This window comes from Streptopelia decaocto (assembly GCF_964273445.1).
Source record: "Streptopelia decaocto genome assembly, chromosome: 6".
Lineage (NCBI taxonomy): Eukaryota > Metazoa > Chordata > Aves > Columbiformes > Columbidae > Streptopelia > Streptopelia decaocto.
Genome location: NC_138660.1, coordinates 23,917,683 through 23,939,455, shown reverse-complemented (window position 1 = coordinate 23,939,455; position 21,773 = coordinate 23,917,683). Strand labels below are relative to the sequence as shown.

At 46.7% G+C, this 21,773-nt stretch overlaps 1 protein-coding gene across 5 annotated transcripts; it reads right to left on the bottom strand.

Annotated features, from left to right (window-relative positions):
• Positions 1-226: 226 nt before the first annotated feature.
• Positions 227-20,774, bottom strand: SAP130 (Sin3A associated protein 130). Of its 5 annotated transcripts, XR_014184478.1 has the most exons (22): positions 20,706-20,774; positions 19,846-19,963; positions 19,018-19,253; positions 18,230-18,388; positions 17,004-17,115; positions 15,441-15,565; positions 14,460-14,584; positions 13,738-13,888; positions 13,433-13,523; positions 13,045-13,149; positions 11,844-11,985; positions 11,457-11,578; positions 8,571-8,873; positions 7,418-7,589; positions 6,086-6,190; positions 5,052-5,413; positions 3,607-3,855; positions 3,173-3,298; positions 2,167-2,270; positions 1,790-1,922; positions 1,370-1,483; positions 1,166-1,183 (listed from the first exon to the last, which is right to left on the bottom strand). XR_014184478.1 is itself a non-coding variant. In XM_082056974.1 (21 exons), exons 2-21 carry the CDS (start codon positions 19,955-19,957, stop codon positions 1,025-1,027), a joined length of 3,174 nt encoding a protein of 1,057 aa, XP_081913100.1. In that variant the 5' UTR covers positions 19,958-19,963; positions 20,706-20,774; the 3' UTR covers positions 227-1,024. The 5 variants fall into 5 exon arrangements, 4 of the variants coding, with proteins under 4 accessions (XP_081913100.1, XP_081913102.1, XP_081913101.1 ...); XM_082056974.1 differs by lacking the exon at positions 1,790-1,922 and having other exon boundaries at positions 227-1,183; XM_082056976.1 differs by lacking the exon at positions 1,790-1,922 and having other exon boundaries at positions 227-1,183; positions 3,607-3,852.
• Positions 20,775-21,773: the final 999 nt, after the last annotated feature.

The following is a 21,773-nucleotide window of genomic DNA, read 5'->3' as shown; positions in this document are numbered from 1 at the left end:
CTGATGAGGAGGCTAAAAATGAACTGATTTGGCAGCCTTTATAAAAAAAAAATAAGGTTAAATGCACAGGCGGACAATCCATGTTGCATTAAGTTATCCTTCCTCCGCAGCACAAGAGGCTGCCCGCTTCCCAACAGTGTTTCTTCTCCCCAAAATGCTTCTTTCAAGGCTTTACCTCGAGTTTACAGCTTGAACAGTTTCACTAGTATGAAGTTATACAAACTGCTCACATACAAAAACCTCCAAAGTCCTTTATTAATGTTTTCAGGATGTATGTGGTACATACAATTAACATAACACCAGCTACAGGAAGTCCTCTGTTTCAAGAGGTTCTTCAGAACAAGGATCCCAGAGCACCAACATGGACACACACACACAGACACTACAAAATCACTTTGAAATGACTTCCCACCCCACCTTTTTCCTTTTTTTTCCTCTTTTTAGAATTTTTTTTTAAATTGACAGCTAGGACTCCCAAGCCATTGGAGATGTGACTGTGGCAGATCCCGGTGCAGTGGCACTGGTTTGAGAAGGCTGCTTCAGACACTGGCAAGTCAGAGGAACAAGAACGGAATGGGGTAACTGAAAGCGTGGTCATTGTCAGCGCTCGGGTGACATCTGTATCGGTACCTGCATGTCGGCCTCGCAGTGTCCCCGCAGAACCTGCTCCTGCGTGACAGGCGCCTACACGCCCCATGTGCATTTACCCCTAAGCTGCAGAATGGAAGGAGAGCAGAGTCCACCTCACGCTGCGTCACTAGTTCCCATTAGTAGGCACTGACACATCAGGAGGGTTATACAAATGGGACTGGAAAAGACTTGAAAAAGGGATGAGCCTGAGAGAAATCTTTGTTCGTTATGACAGATCAGCAACAATCCCTTCCGGCCGCCAGGCTTCACGTGTCCATCTGTTGCCATCTGTTCCCTAAACTCATCCTTTTTATTCAGATGCTCTGCTTAAAAATAAAACCAAACTACAAAAATGTTCCACTCCGTTCTGTACATGTTCTCTGTTATTCTGGCTTTAGACCTTCTCCTTTCGCTTTAATTTGGATACTTTCTTGACAGTTCCATTCTTGTTTAGGAGCTTCAAAACGCGATCCTTGTGATCCAAAACCTTTAGCATGGAGTCTCGAGCCTCATTGATTTGATCCATCACAAGTTTACATCTCTGCATGTTCCCCTGAAATGAAACACTGTTGTCATTGACTGGAGAACCAGACTGTACCTTTTTGCAAAACCACTTGTAACTGATGACACTGGAACACAGGAATTGTACCTACCCGGGGTTTTTTAAGCTCACTTTAGCTCTTACTGCAGGAGGGTATTTTGTAATGCCGGTTAAAGCAGCCCTGCCGCAGGGACCTACCTGTATCAGTTCGTTGATGCGGTGCAAGTCGTCATCGGTCGCTGCCTTTTTCTTGGGGATGAGCCCCTCCTGCAGCGCGGTCAGCCTCTCGTACACATCGTGCTCCAGGTTCGTCTAAAAGACATCAGCACTTCATGAGAAGGTTCAGCGCCAGGCCAGAGAACGTTCGCCCGCATTACGAAAGCTACACAGAGAAGATGATAATCTGTTCCCCTCGCAGCTGCTCATGTTAGTAATTCAGAAGATGGAGGCTCTGACATAGTGTGGCACTACCGTTCTCACTAACATCCTGTTTAAAGGATTGCTCCACTTCTGAACAAACTTGGATCCTAACCAGAACTGTTTCCCCTATTTCTCACAATACTATTCCAGGAATGCAGAGGTTTTGGGGAGTTTGGTGCTAGAATGCAGAGCACCTACCTCACCCCCAACCTGAAACAGAAGCATCCAGGAATGTGGATCAGTGCTGCCTCCTCAGATCAGCCGCACCATCCCAAACAGACGCTTCTTCAGACCTGTGCATCAGCAGGAGGGAGTTGCCAATTTTGATCATCTGTACAAAATACATCAGCTCTTATGTCTGGATCAAAACCAACACTCCAGTTTCCAAGCCACTTACGCCACATTCCTGAGAAAGGGGAAAGCACGTCCCACTCCCTTTGGGCGCTACACACCAGCTCCTTTACAGCAACCCAACAGCAGATGACCATGTACTGAATTTGTAAAAACAGCCTCCTGTCTCACACAACGCCGTGTTCCCCCGCGTCGTAGGAAGCTGCCAAGCCCCATTCACCTACCAGCTGCAGGAGCTGAGCGGCGCAGAGATGGACCTTCCACCCTTGTGCGCGACAGGATACGCCCTTCTGGTTGGCAATCTCCTGCAGCATGGCCTTCTTCTCTTCTGTCAGCGGGAAATACAAATACACGTTATTCCAACTTCAGGAGCTCGCCAGGCTGCGGTTCTCTAACAAAAACATTAACCCAACTCCCGCTCTCCATACTTCCTAATAAACGAGAATAAAGTCAAATGTTGCTCAGACAGGAAAACAGCTGCCCACCTGCCACCTATCTGACCACTGCGCTTGCTTATTAACAGGTTATCTGTATTTCCAGAAAAAATGTATTATATCCCATTTTTCCCCCTTTAAGAATGTAGTGCTCAGTGTTTCAACACCCTGCATGAAAAAGGGTCCATCCTTTACCACTGACACACACATCTACTCCCTTGTTGATGTATTTACACAGTTGCAAAAACCCCATCTGCTTAAAAATGGTAAGATACTAGGTAAAAAGCACAAAACAGTCTCTGATCTCTATTTTCCTCAGGAAAAAAAAAAAAAATCCCTAGAAGTCCATTTGTTAATTGACAAGAGTAGTTATGCTGAATCAAAAATGTTTTTTATTTAATCTGCAAGTTTGCTAGGTAGTAAGAAAACATGAAAACTAAGCAGTAGCATATCACTTCTTTAAGGGCTGCTTTCCTCAGCAAGTTCCTATCACTGTACATAAATACATTCCTCAATAACTGTATTCTTTTTTGTTTTACAAAATGACAGTTAACTCTCTGTAACGTCCTTCCCTCCTTATGTGTCTGGAGAAGAGAAGAGATTTAGGCAACATGTAGCTAATGAAAGCCATTGGCTTGCTTATCAACCCTTGTTTTCCACACTGCCATCAAAACTTTTTTGTGGGATTGCTGATGGACACCAGGCGGCTCTGAATGCTGCCTGGACACCCTGCCCAGGGATGCTGAAGTGGTTTGTCCTGGGTGAATGAAACTCAAACCGCGAGCAGCAGACGGACCTTTCACCCGGACGTCGCTGTATCTCTGGAAATGGTGGTAAGCGGCTTTCCAAGGGTTGCGGTAATGACGGAGCAACGTGATGGGCGGCCTGGGACGCACAGGGACGTATCTGACACCTTCTTCATCTAGAAAAGGATCCAAGGAGAACTCTATTATCATCACTGAGTAGATGAAAGTAGATGAAAGTAGATCGGTGTGATACAAGAGCTCCAGCAGATAGATCGGTGAGCACTACCTCATACAAAATGATGCTCTGTCAGGATAAGTCATTTCCCCTGAACATCACTATACAGAAAGTGCTGAGGCACTGATACTTGGATTCTGTATTACTGATGTTTTCAAAGTGGGAGAATGACAGACCATCTTCTCTGAGAAACCAAAGGAAGTGAAAATACAGACATTCATATATGAAAAAAAGACAGAGGTAAATTACCTATATACTCCTTTGGAGGAGACTTGCGCTTCTCTGCCTTCACCAGCAAACTTTTGGCAGTGGATTTCTCATCATCAGTGCTGTTTGTTTCCATCATGTCCCCTTCCTCCGTGGAGATGACATGCTGCTGCTTACGGGGCTTCTTCCTCGGGGAGGCACCGGGTGGCAAATCACTTGGAGGCATCGAAAGGTTGTTGGCCAGCAATGCCAGAGACGGAGACACAGTACTTGTTGTCAAAGGGGGGACTGCTGAGAGGAAGGGAGAGGAAGAAAACCCAAACCATCAGCAGGGAAAAGGTAACACACTGGCCTTGTTTGAACACTGCCTCCAAGCACAGTTGCTGTTTCAGAACACTGTGAGCAGCAAGGACACTCCATTGTATGTGTGCCTCAGCTCCATGTGCGTAAAGGCCTGATATTAAGCCAGCAGCAATCGCTAGGACAAGCCCATACCCTTAGCTTTGTAATGCCTCAGGTACAAGAACATAAAGAACAAGAGCAGAGAGAACTGTCCCTTAGTTCTTTCATATTCTAAGCTTATGTTAGTTGAATGCTACAAAAAGGAATCCACACTGTGTTAAAAGAGACATTTTTGTTGGGCAGCACAGTGGCAGGTGGTTTGGACGGAAAAGCTCCATCAGCCGAGACAGTCCGCAACAAAAGGTTTCTGGGATGAGATCTCTTGACAATTTGACATACCCACAATTGTCTGTAAGAGACAAAAGAACCCTGAAGAGCCTAAGGCTGTCTGCCCATGCTCCAGAGACATCTGTAGCAAGGAGCTTCCTCCATCACAGGACAACAGACAGCTTTAAGGAGAGAGATAAAACCAACAACTAAGCCAGAACTCGGATACTCAGAATGCGGGGTGCACTCCTGCCATTCTGTCACCCTATAGTGCCTGACCTGAGATCCATTAGAATCTGAATTTTACTGATCAAGCCATCTGATAGCAATTACAGGCCAAAGAGGATAAGGCAGGCAATATAATGAATATTTCTACAAGTTCTAGAGAAAAGTATCCATGAATCACAGAAGGCCCTGTGAAGTCCTACTCTGGTCACTAATTCTTTTCATACAAGAAAGGCCTGTGCAACTTAACAGCAGGATTTGTGAGAAAACCACAATTAACTGTACTGACTCATAATATATTGGTACTGCTGCTGAGCCTGTGTGTTTCAAGCAAGGAATTCACACAGCCTCTTTGGAGTTGGATCATTCGAACAAGAATAATGCAGTCTCAGTAACAGGTGATTTCACAGGAGATTAGGGAGAAGGCAAAGAACTTTATGAGTAACAAGGCATATGGGAACCCTTTGACTGGTGTCCTGTGCTACAATGAAAGAGATGCAATTGCGTTTTCAGGACGGAAGTGTTGAAATCCTCCAAATTCCTCCACTGTCTCAACAACAAAGGAAGCAACCTGATGATTAACAACCACCTACCAGATACTGGCCGCATGATGTCCATGGGCTCCACTTCCTCTTTGATTTTGATCTCTGGTACGGCAGGACCCAGCACGGCTGACAGGGCACCGCTCATGGTTGACGGTGGAGCGGGTGCTGCCACGATGGTGGTGGATGTCGGCGGAGCGGCCGGGACAGCTCCCGGCATGGTGGCCAGAGCTGCTGCGGGCTGCGAGGTGGGACTGGCTGCTGCGATGATGGTTGGAATGGTGGAGGGGGGCTGCTGGGACGTGGGGGGCACGGCGATGGTGGGCTGCTCGCTGCCTTGGTTCGACACTGCCTCCATCGACACGGTCACTGGAGTGGCCATGGACACATGGATTTCAGGTTTTGGCTTGGCACTGTAGCATTAAAAAAAGAGCAAAATAAACTGAACTGCATCTCAGTCATGACCACCCAGCACAATGGGAGTGAGCTGAGCTGGATACAGAATATCCAGTTTTTCCTGCACCTGCAAGAAACACCTGGCTCAGTAACAACAGGAGGAGGTGTCATCTCAGCTACAACTCCTCCTCCATGCCCTTTCTAATCCTTTGTATTTATTATAGATATTTTCTTCCACTCACTGGAACAAGCAAATCTCATGACTAATTCCAGGTAACTTCAAAATACTTGTAAAAGGAGCAAGACACTTTCACACCGCAGACAAGAGCAAGCTTTACCCAGGGCTGTACTGTCCCCCATTGTCTGTTTGCAGGAGCTGCCATTATGGATAACAGCTATAAAACAATGAATTGTAAAGCCACTGAATTCAACTGAAGTGGGGTAAAAGCTCCATTTTCAGCATTCTTTTTCAAGCATTACGGAAAAAAAGTTTTGTGGCCCATCCCTTACAGCAGCAGAGAGGTTTTTGTTTCTAGTGAAGGCTCATCGCCACATATTTTTAAAGACGACTGCCTTAGCTTCACAACAGCAGAAATAGTCAAATTGTTCAAAGTCATCACCCTGACAAATTCAAAATAGACTAAGTTTGAAACTATTATGATGCAGTTGGTTGTTTCTCCAAGCCTTACCCAGCGGGCCTCGGTGATCCAGATGTGCTCCGCATCGCATTCTCGACACGTGTGCCGGCTACTTCAGGCGGCTGGGGTGGAATTAAGCTTTTCCGCACTGCCAGCCTGCGAGAGACAGACAGATCTGAGATTCCCACCTCCCTGATGCAAAGACAAAAACCACCGAGAGCAAAGGAATCAACCCTCTCTTGCCCAAAGCAGGACAGGAGCTACAGCTGTGTCACTGCACTGTCTACAGTATAACAAATCCACTACAGAAAGAGTCTCATTTTACTTTTCAAATTAGGTTACGTTTTGTTTTCTTCAAAGATAAAAGATTAGTTGCTCTGGCCTGGTCTCACCCCCATTTAGGGCTTCATCCTGCCAGTGAGAGCATCTCGCTGAGACTGCCAGGCTCCAAGCAGGGACAAAGGAGGGCTGGCCATGCTACTGTCCTCACTGCTATTTCGAGACTGAGCAAATCATCTGGAACTAAACAGCATCAGACAGGCATCCGCTTCATTTAGCTGGACCGGACTGTGTCAAAGCGCGACTCCAAGACCTCCAGCCCTGAATGTGGATGTTGGGCAGCACAGGGCTGGGTACAGAAAAGTATTTTAGAGACTGTTCAGTCTCCTGTGGGGCTGCAAATCAAATTGTTGTTCAAAATCATCAACCTCTCATTCTTCAGGGATTTACCTCTGTTTCTTTCATTTCTGTTTCAGTTTTACAGCCTGCAGCTTCTCTGCCTTTAAAAAGGTTTCCACCCAAATAAAAAAAATAAGCATTTTAGTCTCATAGGACACATCAAGTCCAAATGTTTTCAGTCGTTAAGTCAGGAGGAAATGCATCGTTAATTCTAAAGCTGTCTCCTGCCTCTTTATTTAGGCATTTAAAATTAGACAGACAACATAAAATATTTTAAGAGTTTAAGTTACTCCCTCCCTTTTCCCTAATCAGATTTCACAGCAGGGTACTAATCCTATCCTTTCTACTCATCCGCATATTCTTCCAAGAAAAGCGCTGAAGACAAAGCACAGAATTCTAATTTTAGTAGATTATGAACTCTCTGTTTTTATTACACTAAGCAAGAAAGCCTCAAATCCGCTTTCCCTCAAAAGGTCATTTTCAAGAGCTAGGAGACAAACTGTCCTTCTTCTCAAGTAAGACAAAACTGTATTCTACTGTGTGGAAGGAAAAGAAATGTGCTTCACAGATCAGCAGGTTACTCATGACCACTGCTGACTGAATAATTTGCTACAGAACTTTTCTCATCTCCACTGCAATGACTCCATGTAGCCGGGCTGGACTGCACAGAAGCGTCACTCGCGTGTCACGGTTGCTCCTACTCACCCATCCGTGGTTGGTTTCTTCCGGAGGATGCTTGGGCGCGGGGAAGAGCCCTGGGCCGGCGCGCTGGCGCTCTGGCTGTGGGTTTGCACAACTGTGGTTGCCGCAGAAGCCGTGTTGAATGTGTTGCTAATAGGATTGGCTACAATGGTGGCTCCGTCTGCCAAGACCACTGCTGGGGAGGATGGACATGGACACAGCAGAGAGAAGATACAGAGAAGAAAAAGCAGCGGTTACTTAAGAAAATCTGTTGACAAAGCAGGTGTTTGCAGAGCACATGTTGTTCGTGCTCCCTTCACTCCAATCTTTCCCTGCAGTGCTTTCCGTATATTTTGTAAGCAACACCTTTGCTAGAAGCAATCTGATCACTGGACCTTGTGCAGGAACATGGAAACTACCTCCCACCTAACAACTGCTGCTAGGGAAATAACCTTTTCCAGAAGAAATGGAAAATGCAGAAGTCACTAGGGAGATCACCAACACAACTGGGTCAACAGAGTAACACTCTTAGTAGGGTTTGTGTGGCAGCACATGCCACTTGTAAGCAACTACCATCAGCTGTGTTTATGTTCTGATGTTCAGCCAAAGCCTGTTTTGCCGACTAACTGGTGCAAAGTGTTTAGACAGTCAGGCAGTCACTGGGCAACATGCCTGCCAGCTTTGCAACCACATATTATCTTGGTTGCCATATCCCATTTCTTCAGTAAGTTGTTGGTGTTTCATCAGACCAATTATTTTTAATGCAAGGTGGTTTCTATCATAGTCCAAGATCGGGTCACCAACTGTTGAAGGTACTGGCCATGTTTTAATTGCTACTGAGATCTAATGTGTAGCTGTAATGGTTTGCAGAACCTCATTTACTTGTAAACGGTTTTTCCATCAAGGCCTTACTGAAGAGAGTGGTTTAAGCTCAGGCACTACCAGTGTTTTCCACTGAAGTGACCTATTCAAGGCTACCCATGTGCTCCACCTGGTGTGCTTAATAATAATAAATCAAGAAACAGGGAAAAAAATCTTTGCTGTGAGAAGATGAGTATGAATGTGCTTACTGTCCACTACTGGGCCACAGAGACAAGATCATTAGAGTAAAAGAACGAAAACAAGAAGCACAGTTGGTCTGACAGGGCCCAATGTGGACTCTGCTGGTCGCTCCCACCTGAAGTCTTGGTGTCTGCCTGTGGCTGCTGAGCGCTGATTGGTGCCGGCTGCAGACCCTGCGTGCCAATTGGTGCAGCGGGGTGGAGTCCCTGCGTTCCAATTGGTGCTGGCTGGATGCCCTGGGCGCTGATTGGTGCTGGCTGGATCCCCTGCGCGCTGATTGGTGCCGGCTGGATGCCCTGGATGTGGCGGGCGTGGGAGGCGTCCACAGTCATCAGCTGCATGGGGTTGAGGTGGACGGTGGAGGCCACTCCGACTCCGGTCTGGGCTGTGATGGCCGAGTTGGGCGCCTGGGCTGAAACTGGGAGCAGCAACACAGACACCCGGTCAGGCCCACCCAGCACTTCATGCTCGAATGCTTTCAGAGGCTGGTTTGCTTTGGAAAATTCATTTGCCAGCCTGGTTGTTGCAGTAGGAAACCTGAGAGCGGAGGGGCCAGATTGTCTGCCAGAAGAATTAAACATTACTACGACCATTCCATTTTCGCTTCCAAATTGCAACAAGAGAGAGAAAGATAATGTTGAACTCTACTTTTAGACCCAAATCACATTTCTGTCCCCAGCCTCTGGTCTCAGAAAGCTGTGCGCTATTTTTGTTCACTATCTTATTTTAACAGTATTTGCAAGTACCAACACCTGGCATTTTTCCCTGCTTTAAAAACATAACAAAAACCCACCAAATCAAATCACCAAACACAAAAAAAGCCACACAAAAATATCCCACAAAACAACAGAAGCATAATCCATTTCTTTTCAAAAACAGTCTTTCCACAGAGCTTATCATTACATCAACTAAAAACCTCCCACCCTTTGACTGTACAAAAGCAAGCAGAGAAAGCAGAGACTCAAGTGTATGTATCTTAAAACAGGGCTTACTTCCTTATCCCTTCTCCCCAGCCTCATAATCATGAAAAAATGGTTCCTTAGCATAGGTGGACGAACTATTCTGAAGTTGAGCACTATATCTTATCTGGCTCAGAACAGGGCTCACATTTATAGGCTGGATCCCACAGCTCAAATGAACATGAAAGTTTTTTTGTGGCAGAATAATGTTCCCAAAGCAGCACCTGTTCTAAAAAGTTCAAGTGATTTAAATTTACAGCTCTAAGTGACCCTGATTCCATCTTTCCAGATCCACTATACAGCACATGACACTTCTCCCAGGCAGCGCTTCACCGTGCTGTCAGAGCACCTGCAGTCCTGGATCCCCAGATCTCCCACCTTTACAGAACTGACACCGTTTCCGCAGCCACACACACAACACAAGTGTGAACTTGCCAACAATGGACTCGCTTGCTAACAATGGAGAGTCCTCTAATTGCAGAACAAGCTGGTTTTGTCATTGTCACAGGATTTCCATCAAGTTCTTGTGCTGACAAGACACTATAAACAGCTTTCAAAAACCTGAAATCCACCACCTAGTCTCTGAAAATGGCTCCTGTATGAAGTACAGCACATTGATTCTCTTAGTGAAATACCCTGTCACACACTCTGTCACAGTTCTATCCAACAAAATCCTTTTGGGAGATGATATAAAACACAAGCAGCATTTGGAAAGCCAAAGCCAACATTCTTCCTCAAAATTCTGCATTAACTCTCCTTATCTCACTGATCTCTAAAAAGTCTCCTCTGTGATTTCACTTGAGCACTCACTGGCTGTACTTAGCACAGGTGCATGTTCCTCCAGACACCCTGAACCCTCTCCTTTAGTTGCCACCAGTTACTGCCACTATTAGTACCTCCAACTGATGCTTCAAGTCAAGTTAACAAGCAAAATGTCTCTGCCAATGAGCTGAAGAACCTACATATGCTTTTTTAAAAGTTGGCATTAGGCTACCATCACCCCAAAATGCCACCAAAGGAGGAACTCCTGGCAGCTGGCAGGTACATTCCACCAGGGGCTCTGTAACCACAGCTGCCAACACCAAGTGTCACCACTCACCTGCATGTTCTGCTTTAAAACCTCCAGCCAAAGTGCAGGAAGGTACAAGAGAAAGTCACTTGCCCCTTTTGTGAGTCATTTCGTCATCCTGAAGCCCACCTCAAATCCTGACGTGACTTATAGTCAAAGACTTGCAACTTTTCACTGGCATTTTGATGACAGAAAGAACTGGCCCCAGTAACTCATCAATGTCCTGTACAGACCTTCCCATTCAGCAAAATGGGCTTTGCTACCTCCGAGTCCTTCCCAATTCCCTGACCCTGCTCAAGGGTAACATGCTGCCAGCAGTGCAGATATTCCATGAAAATCCAAATCATGCATCTCCCTACAGTTCGGACTGTGGAAATTATCACATTATAGAGAACAGTCCTCAACCACTTGGTGAGGTAAGAGTGCTCCAAATTTTGTCACACAATGACGTAAGTTTGGCTTGACTACATGAGCTCACATTACACATAATTTTTTGACTGTGCAAATTACTGTAATGGTTCAAACACGTTAATCGCTTCATTCTTTTAAACAAAACACTAATACAAATGTGTGCAATGCAGCCTATTTTTTCCATTTTTGGTTCAGGTTTCTCACTTGAACTGTACACTCGTGGCAAGAGATTAAAGGGGGCTTCTCAGAACACCAGGGCATGAAGATGCACCAAAGAGCTGCTTTAGTTTGAAGGAGTTTTACTGTTTTGACTTGTAGAATAAAAAATGTTTACTTCGAGAGATGCAAACCCTTGGATATAAAATGTGAAACTCCTGAGGAAACTCTTATTAGCTGTATTTAACAGGCCTCTGAAGTAGTTTAATACCCCTTGCCCTTGAGACTTTTGTGACAAATTGTCACAATCATAAAAGCCCCTTAGTGTCTCCCATCACTAAAGCTCATACATGAGCAGACAACTGAACAAAGGGTCCATGTCAGCTTGTCCCAGCGCTGGTCATACCTGGATACTGGCGAATGGTGGACACGGAGCTGGTGATGGGGGTGTAGGTGTGCGCGGCCAGAGGGTAGGCAGAGGGTGGGTACGTTGGTAAGAAATACTGGAACTGCACAGGCACCGACTGCCTACGGGCATCAGAGAGAGCAACTATTACACACACCATTTCAACAGCTCATCTTCAACCCTGCCTTTGGGCCAATCCCCGAGTGTTGTAACCTCACACGCCATGAGCTATCAAGTATCTCAACTATCATTAGCTCAAAATGACCCAATCCCCCACCCCAGGTTTTTAAAACACATTATTTCCAGGACACCAGGCCCTAGACAAGCAGCAAGGTGCTCAAAACCTGCACACACTCCCCCTCATTCACAGAGCTGTTATTTTCTCACCTGTTGTCATTTCTGGTTTCCATTGCTACTGGGTTTGGAGATGCCCGGTGACTGGAGAGGGGGATGAGATTACTCCTCTCTGCTGTGTAGTCAGACTGGATCCGGGGGGAAGTATGTGTGATTTGCTGAGGAACCACTTTAGCTGCATGAGGACAAACATGTCATCAGTTGACAGTCAAAGGAAAAGTTTGTAAACACTGAAAAGATTAATTCTCCAGGGAAAAACCCCAATACTACTCCCTTCCCCCTCAACCCAAAAAACCCACCCCAACCCCAGATAACTTCCTTCCCACAGTGATAATAGATTTCCTCAATAAGCAAAAAAACAAGGGAAACAAAGCCTTTTTTATCAATCTATACCAGAATAGATGGATAGCATAAATGCATATATAAATTACACTTGCTAACAAAGTTAGTCTAGTGCTAAAATGAACTTCATTTTTTCTTTTTAGGATCAGCTCAGTCCTTTCTACTGTCATGAACTTATTTATTCAAGTTTTCAAAGCAGAATTTGACAGAGATCAAGAGAAACAAGATCAAGGCACACAAGTATACGTAGGCAGAGGCCAAGAAAAGAAAACATCCACAAAAGCTTTACAGGAAACACTGATGTATGGAGACATAACTTCACTCCCTGGAAATTTACGGTGGGGAGAGATATTACAAGATCTCGAAAGAACAAGGAGGTCAGTAGGAAAACAGATGAACAAAAGAAAACTTCTGCAGTTCTGTAGGAAGCATCTCAGGTTCCACATCGAGGCAAATAAAGTTCCCACCTTTAGAGCTTAGTGTTTTACCTCCAAATGAATGCAACTAATCGAGCTCGACTAAGCTATGCCTAAGGCCTCAAGAAGCATGAGAAGGAACTTACAAAGTGACCTCTGAAAACTGTATTCTATCACCAAGCAGTTACAGCTTCTAGTATATACAAAGCAAGTTCTAAAATGCCCAAAGGCCCAAGTTCGTTTAAAAATTCAATTGAGTAAGTTACTGTGCCATTTTATTACTTAGTCCTCCTAGAGCATCTTTTTATCCTAGCATTAAAAAAAGTGATGCCACAGCAGACCTGTTAATTGGTTTCTCCCAGCTCGAACTGATATTCTTCCCCTCCTTAATTTGCTAACATGCACAAACACCGCTAGCATAAATAGAAAAACAGAAGCATCAGTTACATACTCTTCCTGAAACTGAAATCACTCACCAACTGGGATGTTTGAGGTCGTGACAGCTGTAGCATGGGAAGAATGGGAAGGCATTGTCATGGTGACAATGGTGCTTGTAGGCGCTTGGGTGTGAGACACAGAACCTAAAGAAAAAAAAAAGCACAAGATCTTTCTATCGAGCCATATCATTCCAGTGTATCTATATCCAAGTAAAGAGGGCAAAAATCCCAAGCCAAACCACCTCCCTGAAGAACCCAGTTATTTCTCTCCTGAAGTCTGCTCATGCACTTCCAAATGCACCCTCTACCATAAACAAAGAATTCAACAGAACTGAAGAGGCTCCATCCTCAAGGAGGAAAACCAACAAAAAGCAACAACAAAGCCCAGACCCCACCACCCTCCCACAGTAGCGTTATGAACACTCACCAGCCGTGGTTGCTGAAGCGATGGTATTTGTTGCCAAAATAGGTGCCACGGTTGCTGCTGCCACTGGAGTCCCAGTACTGAAAATTGTTTTCTATGAAAATAAAACCATGACATTAAAAGATTAGTACATTTAAAAGATATACTTAGTATGGAATCATCTTGCATTGACTGTAAGGAACATTAATTTTTAATCTAAGTCTTTTCCCAAATCTAATGCTAGCCCTCAAAATATAAACCAAAGAGATGTCAGAAGAAGCAAGAAGGGTTTTTTTGTTTGCTTGTTTGTTTAATTTCCTGCAGTTTACCTGAGCCATAGTGTGGAGCTGTGGCTTCTGTGTTCCTATAGCTGGGTGAGATGGTAGTGTGATCCGAGTAGCTGTGTCCCTCGGCTGGGCAGGCCGCTGAATGCTAATCGCTGCAGAAGGCGGGTGCTGCTGGATAGACAGGGTGGGTCGACTGGAGAAGGAAAAATAAAAATCATCTAAACCATGTGGAGAATAAATATGAAAGATAAAATTCAGGGACACACATCAAGCCTTGGTCTCCGCCTCTGTGAAAGCAGCACCGCTATCAAGTATATGGTAAAGCTGCATAAAAAATTTGAACTACACTGTGCTGCCCTCATCCGCCCTACATACTCAACTAGGATGGCAGATACATCAATAACTCCTACACCTTCATAAAAAAAGACTATCAGAGATACTTTTCAATATTCACGTGTCATTTTTCTCCGTGTCTTCATAAAAGAGATGGGCCAAATTAGCTAAGAGTTCCTGCAACAGAAACTCTGCTTTCCAGGAAGCAGCACTTCAAAACTGAGTTATTAAGGTGCTTCCTTCTCTGAACACAGAGCTACACTTCACATTTACAGTTATTTTTATTCACAGAACTGAAAGCATTTCTACCGTGCAAGCATTACATCATCCCACATTTAGAGGATTCTCAGTTCTGGACGATTAACACGTGTGTTTCCCCTCTCTGTTTCCCCTGTGAAGTCAGAGCACTGTGGATTTCAGAGCCTCTTTACCTGAGGGTTGACTCTGCAGCATGTGCTGCTGTCGTAGTTATAACAGGGGACTGAGCTCTTGTGGCTGAGACAGTTGCTACCACAGCAGGAGGAATAGTGCTCGAAGTTGTCACTGGAGGACGAGACTGTAAAAATGAGTCAAAAAGAGACAATTTCAGAAAAGAAATTCTGCTGTTTAGAGGATAACTAGGAATTAGTCAAAACTGGTTTTCCTACACCTTATCCCTAAGTTTTGGCATTGTAAAAGATTTCGAGTCTTTCTGAACTAATCTGAAACCTACCAAGCAGATCTGTCCTGGCTTTCAAAGCACGTTCATCACAGCAATCAAAAACCAACAAAGTTAACAAGACCAGATCGCTTGAAGGTCTTTAGGAAAAAAAAAACCCAAAGGTCAGTTCCCTTCAAAACAAAAAGAAACCCTGATCCAAGTACATCCAGGAATTTAAAGGTGATTGCACTGGGATCCTAGCTGAAAGCACACAGTAAAGATGTTTAACCGTTCATCCTAACAGGGAACATTAGCAGTACTACTGTAGGGAGATTATATCTACTGTCTTCTCACATGTGGACGTGAGCCAAGATACACAGAAGCATATTTAAACGAGTTTTTTTTTTTTAATTCTGCATCAATGTATACGTTTAAGAATAAATCAATAAGAGCATAATGCAGCAGACTTTTCAGATTTTAGAATTTGAATATATCTGAACTAAGTCCTCTTCCCAGTTTCTAAGCACTTCGAAGGCAGTTAAAAACCCAACTTATGGCACCAAGTCCACAAAGGAAATAAAACCACAAGACTAACGCAACCATTCCACTACTTGCTGTTAGGAACTGGTACCCAAGAAGCAGAACTGGAAGAGAGCTGGCAGTAGCCCCAGCCCAGTAAACAGGTAATTACAGGTTATATATTTCAAGGAAGTGCCAGGAAAAAGTGGAGCCAGCAGCAAGCGCTGTGCAGAGCTGCCTGGCTGCTACCTGCCTGGATCGGCTGGTGAATGATGTGCTGGACCGCTGGCTGAGCCGTAGCCGCATTTGGCAACTGGGATGCTGGTCTCAGGACTGTGGTCACTTTAGAACTGGACATCACCGCAGCAGCTGCCGCACCTGGGAAACAAACCAGTGTGTTGAAACACCACGTGGCCAAATGGCTCCATCATGAGCACAGACTCTGACCTTACCTGGTATGTATTTCAGTTTTAACGTATTTCATATGTATGTCAGTTCAGGTGACACTGGTAAGGCTTACAACAAATATACATAAGGTTCACAAAGTATGTGGGAAAGCACAGGTATTTTAAATGAATTTGCTTTATTGATACTTGTTATTCCCTTATAGTAACCTTATACTGCAAATCCTATTCCAAGCTATGGAAGTCAGTAGAAATAATTCAGTTTGATTACTGGACTAATGTGTAAATAAGTCACCTGATACCAACAGTAATCTCACTGCACCTGATGAAGCTCAGAAGCAAGACTACACATGCAATAGAAGAAAACCCAAAGGAAAAAAAAAAGAAACCCTTTTAAACCCGGAATTTGATTAATTTGTCTACTGTTTGGTGTCTCCTGAACATAAGAAATCACTATAGAAGACAAATAGCCTTGAAATAATTTGATGGACTAGATTGAATAGCTTTTGTAGACATCCCCCGTTTAAATTATTACCTCAAAAAGTTAATATTCAAGCTGAGAGAAAAAGAGGAGGAAGGAAAAAGAAAACACGCACTAAGTCACAATATAGAGTTTGTGGCAGCTGTCCCACAAGAACCAAGTGAACAACATTTTACTTCAGCTGCAAATAAGGCTGCATGGTCCTTCCACCTGCTCCAGGAAAAGAAGATTTGGCCTTTGCTCATGCCAATTTATTTTTCTTGAGTGACCAAATAACATAAAACATTAAAAGAAATACAAACAAAAATGGAACTTTGAATTCATATCAGTTTAAAGTTGAACTAGAAACTTAACTCATAAGCTTTTGAAAGTAAAAGTGCAGTCAGAAGTCAGACTGTATTTGGCACAGGGCTTCTTTTAAGGGTTGATCTTCTGCTTTGAAAGCCATGGCAATCAAAACCCTGGGGGACAAGAGCCTGTAGTAACCACTAGCATTTAACTCAAGGGTACTCATATTAGCATGTACAAAAAAATGCACAAATGATCCCGTGACAGGTCGGTACAAGAAAATGCCTCACAACTGCTCAGGAGCCACTTCGTAGCAACACTTGCTACCAAGAACATATGTGACATTTTGCAGAACAGGTCAGTCTATGCCAGTGTATATTTTTTTCTTGAAAGTGTTCAGTTTGAACAGCACAGACGTGCTGGTACCTGCCAGCATTTAAAACGCCCTTGCACATTCCTGCCCTAAATGGTTGTAGGCAAAACAATTCTTAGAAGGCCAGCAGTCACCTCTTTCTGCCAGCAGTTCTAAGAGCTGAATCATTAGCTGCATTAGCAGTGAGAAAAATTTTCGAGGCGAAGGCCAGACACGTCTCTCGTGAGAGGCTGCGGACAGAAGGCAGGGATAGCACAGCTACATCTGTACCTCGGGGCAGGTGAGAGGCGCCGATGTGCAGTGGAGGCCCAGGAGCGCTGCTTCTGATGATAGACATCTGCACGTTGGTGGCCATGATGTGATGCAAGTTACTAGGATGCCCCTGCAGAGTTAAAGAAATAAAAACCAAAATGAACTATGAGTGCTGTGTTGACAAGAATTAATGGCCACACTAGTACCATATCCAAGTCCCAAAGACAGAAAAGAGAATTTTGTAGAAATACGTGATGTACAAAGGTTGCATGTGTTACAAGCTGAGTGAAGAAAGAGGCAGATGTTTCTACAGGGTAAGTTACAGAGCCTGCAGATATTGTGTGTGGAAGATGGAGTCACTTATTTATTTCACTGATCTAATTTTCTGGTTGGCACCTAGGTGACAAGGAGCATTCACCCCCTTATAAACTGAGAGACGGCCCTTCTGCCCTTAGTGACACTCAAGGCACAGATCCACAGCACCTCTCCAGTAAAGTCAGAAGAACAGCAGGAACCTTGCAAATCCTGCGACAATTGTGTTTTCTTATAATTCTGGACTTCCCAGGATATTAATGAAGATAAAAATCCACTGGAACTGCTGCACATCCTTAGCCAGCCGAACTAAAATCTACCCAAAGGCACTTTACATCTAAACGCTGAGACTTCAGTGGTTTAGTCATGAGTGTTCTGGCAAACTAGTTTCAAATCACAAGGACTGGCTCTGCAGTCAAAGTTAGAGTGGAAAGAAAATTTCTAACACATCATCTACACCTCCCTCCCTCAAATTTTGTCACTGGTGGTTTAATAAATATATACTGCAAAACCATGAGCTGTTCCCAGGACAGCTAAAGAACACTGCAGTGATGAATCCCAGCAGTTTGTCTGCGCTAGTAACACTGAAAACAGCAGGGGCTTTTAAGGGAAGACTCAGCCGCATATCAGCTTTTGGATATGGCTCTGCTACCACAGCCTCGCTGTGCTGCATCAGTGGAATAATTACAACAAATTAGCAGCTTTCTAAAGAGCCAGTGATAACTGAGTCAGAGCTTTAATGCTCCAAGCAGAACTGATCTGACAACCAGTGGCCCCTGAATGGGGAAGCCCGCTCTCTGCCTTCCCTTGTGCTGCAAGAGCCCACCTCGGTTGTACAAGTATTGGCATTGATCTGACCGTGCAGTGAGCTGGAACAGAAGAAAAACAAAACAAAACCAAAAAACCCCAAACAAACAACCCAAAACCCAGACCTGTTGCCCACTGATTGTTGCCACAGGAATTGTTGGAGCCTGTGGGATGCTGCTCTCCATGGTCACAGTAACTTGCCCAGGAACCTTCGTGGGAGCCGAGAGAGTAGAGGGTGGAGCAGGAGCAATGGGCCGGCTGGGCATAGTGGGCTTCAGGGGAGGCTGCAAGAAATACAGAGACAGAAATGTTGGAAACTCCAAAGAAGAGCTCAATGTTGAAGCAAAAATTGAATCATTTGGGGGGATCAAAGCCAGGAGAGAAAGTCAGCTTTGCACAAGAATAAGTATGGCTAAGTATTTGGAGAGGAAGGATATTGGTCATTTAGAGCTATTCCATTTTTGTTTGGGACAAAGAAAGGGCATCTTTTGTACTGGAAATACATCGCTTCTAACATACAGCATGAGCCACAAGTGGAACCTGTCAGGGCTACAGAAACTCCCCCACAGAAACTGGGCGTTAACAGTTAATTTGATATTCTCACCCACTCCTGCAGCGAAATAGTAGGATTTCAGAAACTGATTGAAATAATTCTTCTTGTAAGACATAAACCACCCCCCAAAAAAAACCTAAACAAAAACAAACAAAAACCCCACAGCCTAATGCTGTCATACTATGAAGTCCTCAGTGTCCCATAGGAAACAGCTAAACACACATACAGTCAGCAGAAGCACATGCAAAAGTTTAAGAAACAAAAGCACGGAAGTTTTCAGTAGACTTGATTTTTGTTCAACACTCTAACTTGTAATAAGACTCTATTTTTTCCTCTATGCGTTGTGAATCTCCTCATTACCTTCATAAGTCCATCTGAAAAGGACAGTGGCACGGCTGGAGTCAAATGCGCTGGTGGCGCTGTCACTGTCACTGGGGCACCGGACTGGACAGGGTGGTGCTGGGTCAGCATCTGAACCTGCGGGTACGGCCGAACAACCACCGGTTCCTGCTTTTCTTCTCGAGGTTGTATGGAGCCGCCAGGGCCCACATGCTCTCTAGGAGCAACTTCTGAGTCACGACTGGATTCATCACTCACTAGCAAAAAAAAAAAAAAAAAAAAATAAAAAGGGAACTCTGAGAAAAAAAGGTAAAACAGGTTAACAAGTTCACATTGGTCACCCACCAGGCCAGAGATGTGATGTTAGAAACAGTCTAAATAAAAGAAATTCGCCCTACAACTAAACATTTTTCAGTGATGAAAACCCTCAGAACCCTGGCATTGCCTCTGTCGGTTCCCCTTGGAACCAATGGCCTTGAAACGCTGCACAGCTTGGAGTCACGTCTAAGAAGTCCATCTGAACAGCTTCTTCAAACAAAGACTGACTTTTTCTTTCCATTAAAACTACAACTTTTAACTAGGTAAATGCCATAAAGTCCCACATCAAACAGGTAGCATCTAAAACTCTTCATGTCACGCGTTATATATCAGAACATCAAGGTGAAAAACAAGTATAACCCCCCCTGAATACGAAGCCGCTGCCCCCATCACTTGGGTACCCTGCGAAACTTGTCACCTCAGCAGGGACGGCAGTAACGGGGATTGGGGCTCCCCCCCTTTTCAGCTGCACCAAACGTCCCCACGCTCATCCATCCCCTCACACGCAGAGGCCGCGCCGGACCCACTTACCTGCAGCGGCGGGAGCGATGAGCCCGGCGGAGCCGCTGGTGGGGATGGGCGGCGGCGCTGGTCCCAGGCCGGCGGGCGGCGCGCCCGAGCGGGGAAACTGCTGCGAGCTCATCTCCGCCTGCGGGACCGGTGGCCGGTACGGTACGTTACGTCACCTCACGTCACAACACGTCACGCTACCGGCGACTCCCCCCCGCCGTTCTCCCCCCAGCACCGCCTCGCGGGGGGCGACAACACCCCCGGCAGGCCCCGCCCCCCACTCCCGCCCCGCTGATTGGGTGCGGCACCAGCTGCACCGCCAACCCTGCGCCAATGCGGCGCGCCCCCGCCACACCAGCCAATCCAGAGCAAGCTTCTCTAGCCAGTGAGGAGCGACCGTACTAATGACCTCACAGGGCGGTGAGCCAATGGCGGGGACGACAGCGCTGGCCAATGAAGGCCGACCGTGCGGCCCGGGCCCGCCCTGCCGTGCCGCTGTGAGGGGCCGCAGGGCCCGGATGTTCCGGGGAGCGCGGCGGCGCCGGGGCCGCCCCTGCCCGCACCGAGCGTGTTCCGCAGCGCCCGGCCCAGCCGCGCTCGCCTCTGTCCTGTTCTGTTCTGTCCTGTCCCGCCCCCGCCCCTTCCCGCCCTCCCGCCCCGGTCCCGCCGCCGCGCAGAGCCCCGCCCCTCTCCGCTCTCCTCACCGCCACCGCCGCCGCCGCCTCAGCCGCTCGCCCCGCTCCGCAGAGCTGCCGCCGGGCGTCAACTCTCCCCCACCCGCCGCCGCGCACTGAGGCAGCGGCCACCAAGCCCGCCCGCAGCCCTTCCCCGGAGCCGCCCCCGGAGCGCGGCGGTGCCGGTCGCGCTGCCCGCGGCGTTACCTGAGCCCGGGGCGTCCCGCGGCAGCCGCCACAGAGGAGCCGCCGCCGGAGAACCGAGCTTCCGCTGGCAGCTGCAGCGGCGGATTGGCCCCGGTGGGCCCCGCCCACCGCAGCACTCCCCCGCCCCATTGGCTGCGGCAGCGCTTCCCCGGAGCCTTCTGGGAGTTGTAGTCCGCGCGCTGGCCGCCGCGGGCAGCGCTCTCGCGAGAGGCGGGAGGGGCGGTACCCGGCCGGGGCGCGCGATTGGCCCTCGGCCGCGCGGTCTCCAGGGAAACGCGGTGTGGGCGGGACCAGGGGCGGCAGCGCGCGCAGTGGCGGGGCGGGACCAGCTGGGACACGCTGGCCCCCGCCAGACTCAGTTCTGCTGGTGTGCGCAGGGAAAGGCGACTTTGTAAATAAAGACATTGCATCAAAATAAACACCCAACCCTAACACCCTGCTGTCTCCGGCTGAATATTTGTTACTCACTGGGACAGACGGCCAGAAACAAAGTAAAAAACCCCAAATCTCAGTGACAACGCGTGTTGCAACCCCGAGAGGCCGGCAGCGCAGGGCTGCCTCGTGTTCGGCTGTGCACAGCTCAGAACACCCCAATTTTCGGGGACACCGTTCCCATCTAGGTGCTTTTGTCCTGACGCTCCGAGATGAAGTCTCAGAGACAACTGTAATTTTCAGAGTTTTAGTAATATTTTAAAACGAAACCAAAAAGAAAACCTTTCGATTACAGAACCACACTTGAATAATCCCTAAATTTGCGTTGTGAACCGTTCAGGCTTCTGTTGTTAACGGCTGAGGGAGCTCTGGGCAGGGACAGCGGGCAGGTCCCTTCGCAGGGACGCAGCTCCAGGGCCAACACGCACCAGGGCCGGAGGCCCGTCCGGTGGCCGGGCTGAGGACACCGCTCACCCTGCCCAGAGTTACTTGGCTCGGCTGCACTCCGAGCTTTACTCTCGCTCAACGTCTCCTGACCGAGCCGAGAGTCCCGCTGCCCCGCCCCGTCACCCACAACCGCCACAGCGACACTCGGAACGTTCGGAGGACGGAGCGGTAACGCACAGGGAGCAGCTG

Bases quoted from the DNA above. Each gene is read 5' to 3' on its own strand.
- SAP130 (XM_082056974.1), bottom strand. From the start codon at position 19,957: ATGAGCTCGCAGCAGTTTCCCCGCTCGGGCGCGCCGCCCGCCGGCCTG. The intron at 15,566-17,003 runs GTACAGATGTAG...TTTGTTTCCCAG, and splicing joins CGCCTCTCACCTGCCCCGAG to GTGCGGCAGCTGCTGCGGTG. The intron at 13,889-14,459 runs GTAAAGAGGCTC...TTCCTTCTCCAG, and splicing joins GCTGCAGAGTCAACCCTCAG to TCGACCCACCCTGTCTATCC.